Source organism: Gallinula chloropus, assembly GCF_964237585.1.
Source record: "Gallinula chloropus genome assembly, chromosome: 20".
NCBI classification, from domain to species: domain Eukaryota; kingdom Metazoa; phylum Chordata; class Aves; order Gruiformes; family Rallidae; genus Gallinula; species Gallinula chloropus.
This window is the reverse complement of record NC_140105.1, coordinates 12,260,751-12,267,684: the sequence shown is the minus strand read 5'-3', so window position 1 is coordinate 12,267,684 and position 6,934 is coordinate 12,260,751. Positions and strand designations below refer to the sequence as shown.

At 43.8% G+C, this 6,934-nt stretch overlaps 1 protein-coding gene across 1 annotated transcript; it reads left to right on the top strand.

The window, feature by feature from the left end:
• Positions 1 to 5,643: 5,643 nt before the first annotated feature.
• Positions 5,644 to 6,057, top strand: TMEM100 (transmembrane protein 100; the record flags this gene model as incomplete). Its single annotated transcript, XM_084273619.1, has 1 exon — positions 5,644 to 6,057. The coding sequence occupies exon 1, from the start codon at positions 5,653 to 5,655 to the stop codon at positions 6,055 to 6,057; it is 405 nt and encodes a 134-aa protein (XP_084129745.1). The 5' UTR covers positions 5,644 to 5,652.
• Positions 6,058 to 6,934: the final 877 nt, after the last annotated feature.

The following is a 6,934-nucleotide window of genomic DNA, read 5'->3' as shown; positions in this document are numbered from 1 at the left end:
GCACCGGGCTTTTCCCCGGGGATGCGGCGTTCCGATGACACCGGCGGGGTGCCCGCGGCCGGCGCGCTCCCTGCTTGGCCGGTTGCGCCTTTTCGTTCCTGGCCGCGCAGAAAGCGTGCGCAGGGCTCTCCTTGCCTGCCCGCGCCTCTCCTCTCTCCCCTGGGCGCTGGGCACAGGCGGGACGCGCGGTGCGTTGCCCGGGGTGTGCGTGGCGTGTCCCAGGCGCGTTTGGAAGTTTGGCAGTTGCAGGAGTTTGGCGGGGAGGTTTGGTTGGTTCCCTTCCTACCCTCCAGCTATGTCTGAGACACGAAAAAGCGGTGAGACCACGCGTCTGGTGATTGCGTTACCTAAAAGCCCGGTGGTGGAAACTTCTCGGCATCCTGAGACTCGAGTAGCTGGCATGAGTGTGACGTGTTGTACCCCTGTCGTTCGGGGCCTGACCCTGGAGCTTTCTACGTGAAAATATCTAGTTCTGTGTTTCCAGCAGCGTTCACATGGGGAAGAGCTGTGGGATTGTGTTGGGATTACTGCAGCCTCTGGTTAGTGCAGAGCGCTGGCTCTGCTGTGGTACAGAAGGACTCCATATGCTGTTTGCTGTAGTCACTCCAGTGCAAAGCCAGATGTGAAACATGGGTGTAACGGATTCTACAGAAGCAAAAGAGGGTATCTGAAGTAATATGCCAGGTATGGAGAATCAGTTCCAGAGCCTGAAGGCAGAAAACTTAAATGTATCCCACCGGTTCTGAGTAAAATGCAAAAAGGGGAAGGGACTGAAGTGGCTGAGAAATGCCATCTCTTTGCACTTGCACAGAGATACTCAATATGTGGGAAGCCTCTTGAGGGAGCACCACACTGAAACGATTCAGAGTTAAAATACTGGAAACTTAATGTATAGATTTCATGTTTCTGCTTCTCAGCTTTGTGGTGAGTGAGAGGAGGAGGAGGGAGGAAACCCTGTCTGTAAGAAGTTGCTCTGATGGACAGGTTTTTTGATAAAGACGTTAATTTTAAGAAATATATGGTCAAAGGTAAATCCAAATAAATTACTGACAGAGCAATTAATCTTTTTGAAAGATGATGCTGGCAGAGTGGCTTAAGGGGCACAATTGCACTAAGAAGAGCTTTTCAAACAGCTATAACCATTCTTGTAATGTGAGTGGAAGTTGACTGCAAGGTAGTTCCAGAGGTCTGCTTTTGTTTCAATGTAATCTAGATTATTTCTCTAAAGTGGGGATTTTTTCTGCATTTCCCTCCAGACTTTTCAAATGCCAACCTGATTCCTGGGTAGTGTGCACAGAGTATAGTCAAGGAGATAAGCAAACTGATTTCCTTATTCTTTGCGAACTTCAATAACCAGCTAAACATACTTTAGCTGTGTGATAGGCTTATTCCAAGGATGTCTAGAGAAGAACAGCAGCAGTTTGTGAATTTACTCTCATCCCCACATAGGACTCCTGCTTCCATGTCAAAATGATCTTCCATAATCATGCACATATAGAAAGGGAACGTTGAATAAGATTAGCAACATAAATCTCTACTGCTCTGTAAATTTCACCCAGCTGCTTGGTGATTTCACAGCTGTTTCTGTGGTTGATACCGATTTCCATTGCTCTGCTTTCTGCATCTCTGTCTCCCTGCTCTGCTGCAGATTCTGCCTTGGCTCTATTAGAGTTATGAATCTTGTTTTAAAAAATCCAGTAATGCACAATAATAGATATCTTGGATTATGTTTATTGCAGTAAGTTCTTGGACTCAAGTTAGTTTGCCTTTTTGTTTTTTTTTTTCCCTGAAGTTTTCAGGATTGTATTACTTAAGTTTTCTTATAGCAGAATAGATTGAAAAGAGGTTCTTAGTGGGAAGCATGTTGTCACTGTCAGATTACAGGTAGGAAAATCAAGGCACGAAGCGATGAAGTTATTTGCTCAGAGAAGTTTGAGACACAGAAGAGACAAAAGGCTGAGTATTCCGAGTTGTGATTCACATAGGTGGAGTGATAAAAATGAAGTTAAATGAGATTTTTAACACCAGAAATTCATGTGCATTACCTTTTCCTGCCTATCTCTTTTGGGGGAACTTGCTGAGGTTGTGATACCCGTCATCGAGACGTCCCATCACCAAAGGAAAATGTTACATAGGGTCAGAAATGGGTGGGTGCTGTCAATAAAAGAGGCAGACACCACTAGGAGAGACCGTGGGAGAACGTTTCCTGCTTCATTTGGGTTAGGAGCAGGAGTCAGTCAGCATACAGTGGGAGCGTTTCCATGCAGGGGTTTTCTTAAGAAGCTGATAAATAATCCAACAATTTTTCTTGTAGGAAACTTCCATGCTAGAATATTGTCACGTCCAGTTCATCATTCAGCAACATCTGACGCTTCAAAGCCTGGAGCAGCTCTTCCTGCTGAATGACTGCCCTGAATTGACATATGAGACACCTTAAGCAGCCTTCCTCTGCTCGCTGAGCCAAGGGATTTGTTGCGATGGATTTCTCATGGACCTGGTAGGTGCGCATGGTGATGGATTTCATGTCTTTTCAGTAAATCTCAATTTACACTTCCTAGTGGGTAAAATACTCCTCTCCCCTTTATCCAGTGCTAGCCACAGATTGCCACCAAAACATTTCTTCCTGTAAGTCAAAGTAGCTCCTTAAGAAAGTACCTCTAGTGTGATTAGTGAGAGGATGCTGCTATTGCTGGGTATCTTTGCCTAAATTTCTTACCCTGAAACTTGAACCAAGTCACCTGTTGGCGTAAGTCAGAAGTGACTTTGCTTGCAATGAGGATCTAGTGCCCTATTTTCTAGGGGTAAATAACTTTACTCACATTTCAAATAGGTTCCGATGTTTATTTAACTTTACAGTATTTCAGTAAAAGTTTGTTTATTTGCTCTGTCTGCTTACAGCCTATAACAGGCAAGAACTGAGCTCCTCAGAAGTCAGCAGGTATTTTGCCATTGACTCAATTTTGGTAATTTAGGAGATTTTTTTTTGAAAATTCATGTTAGTTTTGGCTGTATAAATATATCTTCTTTCTTCATAAATTTCTGTACAAGATGTCCACAAGATTTAAGTCTCATTGGGGATGCATCTGAAACAGAAGGACGAGCACTCTGGAGACAGGAGTAAATATATTTAAAATGAATATTCATGCTTTTCAGAGCAATTGTGTTTATTATGAGCCCAATCCAAAGCCTTTTTAAGTCATTGGGAAGTTTCCCTATTTCTATGTCTGTTAGAGTACTTGGACTTTGGAGTAGTTATTACAATGTATGTAGAACTACAAGACCTTTTCTATGGAGGTTAATTCTCCTCCCACAGATTTAATATAAAATATTGAGGAAGTTGAATTTGGCTAATACTGAGATAAAAAAAAGTTGGCATTTGGGAACCACATTCTCCCATTGTGCTGAACTTCTGTAATGTTTTATGGATTCAGCAACATGAGTCTCACTACAGTGGAAGTTGGGCTCAGTTCCATGTGGGGACAGAGCAACCCTGTGATTTTCCTGGGTTCTTTGAACTGCTATGAAAGGTACTAATCATGCATTAGAATTCAAAGCAACAGAACCTAGGAGAACCTAGGATATCTAAGGTGTTTGGACAGATGTATTTGGTTTTTCTGGTAAGCACTGATCAGAACCCCTGCCTGCCCTTGGAGATACCTGCAAGGAGGAGGTACCTTCACAGAAACACAGAGTTATGGAATGGTTGTAGCTGGAAGAGACCTCTGTAGGTCATCTGGTCCACCCCTGTCCTCCTCAAGCCAAGTCACCTGAAGAAGTCTTCCCTGACTTTCCAGATGGCTTTTGAATATCTCCAAGGACAGAGACTCCAAACCTCCCTGCACAACTTGTGTCAGCACTAAATCACCCTTACAGTAAAAAAGTGTTTCTTGATGTTCAGACAGAACCTTCTTTGTCTGGGTTTGGGCCCATTGCCTGTTGTGTGAGTGGTCCGTTGTGTTGTGCTCAGCATTGTCATTAGGAAGGGAAAGGCTACTGTGTCTCGTAGCTGCTGAGCCTCTTGCAGGGCTGAGCCCTGAAAGCAGCTGTGTGCAGCAAGATACAGTGTTGGGATGAGCACTCTTCCTTAGAGCAGAACAAAAGCTTTGTCAAACCTATTTTGAACTTTCCTTGTCTCATTAGGGTTCAAGGAAACTCAGATACCAACTCTGTGACCAGACATGGAGTACACCCTGTTTGTGTGTGCACTTAAAAATAGTAAAATCTTCTTTCTTGCAAACACACAGTCTGTTACATGAGGTACTGATACACAAAACCAAGGGCTGTCCACAATGAGGGAATATATCTTAGCAACAAGGGTGGAGTGGTGGGAAAGGAAAAGGAGAATACAAGTATCTGGCAATTAACTTCCTAGTCACAGATGTGAAGGTGATAAAAGTGATAAAAGCATTGCTGCATTGCCAACGCTCTTCCTTGTTCTCTGAGCTGCACACCATGCTGCTCATAGGAGCAAAAGCTACACAGCCCATACCAGAGAGTTGTAGAGGAGTCCTGTGAGCTACTCCCAGAAGGAAAACTCAGTGGTTCCCCAGTCTCTGTTGTGCATGGTGATGGGCACCGAGCGACAGCCCGGCCCAAGGCAGCGCAGCCGTGGTGGGCTCAGCGCTGTCAGAGGTGCACTGCAGTTCCAGGGAGATGGCAGAGGTCTGCTGTGGCAGCCTGTAGTAGTGGAGAGTCATTGGCTCATCTGATCAGGTGGACTCCAGCTCTGGGAGCTGAGGCTCCAGGGATCAGATAGCTGTTTTGCCCATAATGAAGGTGCAAACTGTGCTGTCTGTAGGACTGATTGCGTGTGTGCAGTATGGAGACAGGAGGAGAGCAACCTACTGTATGATGAGTGAATGTGGCTGTGAATCTCCCTCCCACACAGGAACATGGATGTGGCTTCACAGGCTTAGAAAGGCTCCGATTACTTTTGCATTAAGCTGATTTAAATGGCAAGCCAACAGTCTGGCATGGACGCTACCGTAACCGTAGGTTAGTGCAGGGAACTGTCTTCATCCCCCCTTCCCCCACATTCATACCTAATCACAACTGTCTGATAGTTTTGCTAAATAACACTTGGCTTGAGAAGCAGTTTGCTGTTGAGTCCTGATTTTTGCTGTGCCAGTTCTTACCCATGTGCGTTGGAGCAAATCTGAGTCGTGTGTATAGGTGAATGAATATAAAAAGAAACGGCATGAAAAAGGGTGTGAGCAAGAGTAGAATTTTTAACCAAAACAACCCATGAACTCCACCTCCTTGTCAGAGGATGTAAGGACATTGAAATCTAAATTAACATCCAGAAATACTGACTTCAGGATGTAACTTAAAGTGGGATTTGGCCCACAACACCTTGAGGTTGGTGTCTGTCTTGGTCTGTGACTGAGTTCTTTCCAGCACTTACTCATGTGCTGATGACTGCCATAACAATCGAGTCAGATCCACCACAATCAGTAGCATTACAGTAAAGGTTGAGCATAAACCCTTGCAGGGTCAGAGTGTCTGCTTGTTCGCGATCCCAAGTGGGATACCGCCGTGTCACCCATTTGTCACGTATCAGGAATGCTTCTTGGTTGAACTCACGCTCTTCTCTCCACAGTGCAATGTGTGTCCAGCAGAGCCTGCTCTAAGAACTAAGTCAAGGCAATCAAGATGACAAACGAACCTATTAAAGAGATTCTGGGCGCTCCAAAGCATCCTGATTCTGTAACGGCGGAGAAGAGTAATAACAATGACTGTGTGATAACCACCATCCCTCTGGTCAGTGAATGCCAGCTGACCGCAGCCACAGGGGGAGCAGAACTCTCCTGTTACCGCTGCACCATCCCCTTTGGTGTAGTTATCCTCATAGCTGGCATTGTGGTTACTGCCGTGGCATACAGCTTCAATTCCCACGGATCAATCATCTCGGTGTTCGGATTAGTCCTCTTGTCATCAGGACTTCTTCTGCTGGCTTCTAGTGCAGTGTGCTGGAAAATCAGGCAGCAGAACAAGAAAGCAAAGAGGCGGGAGAGCCAGACAGCGCTTGTGGCAAATCAACGAACCTTGTTTGGTTAAAGGCAACCAAGAGATGGCTGGGCAGAAGACAGACCCTTTGTAAGTCAACTGACTATTTATCAGTAGGAGAGGTTGCAGGCTTTAATTTAACTTTGGAAATGAACTGAAATGAAAGTGGAATGGATTAAGAAAGACTCTTAAAAAAGTGCTCTTAATATTTTTCTTACTGCAGGTTTGGTAGTGATTCTTTCCAAGACAGAGGAAAAGCTACTTTTCCTTCACAGAAAACAGCACTGTCATAACTGCAGTCATCATTACATTGTTCCCCAACATGCTGATCATGTTGGAAAGGGAACTTGTGGGAACTGGGAAAATAATTTGAACTGACTTGAAATGCCAGAGATGTCCTTAAAATGCACACTGTGACGTTTGACCAAGGGAGAAGACAGCATTTGAAGTGACTTCACACTTATGGCTAGATTGTCTGTGACTTCAATTGTAGCTCAAAAAAACCCCAACAGCCCCAAAACAAAAATGAAGCAATAACAAACAAACTGCAGGTTGCTCAAGAAGCTGTTTGTTATACTTTATGTAACTTCCTCCCCCCATATCTGTGGTACTTTCCCCTTTTTTTTAAGCAAACTAATATTAATTTTGTTTTGCTATTGAATAGAAATAGGTAAAAATGTGTAATATTGTCTAACCTAAATAACGAGGTATGATTATAGCTTAAAACATGAAACTTTTTTGTAAATTAAAGTGGTCAGGTTTAGCACTTTTGATTACTTTGCTATAAAATTAAAAAGTAAAATTCATTAAAATAATATGCAGTGCTGCTAGACCTTTAGAAAATCTTTCATTGTATCTACAACTTTGACTGCTTTGTGGTTCTATTTTTGTAGAAAATGACTTGTGACAATTACTGTCAACATATGTA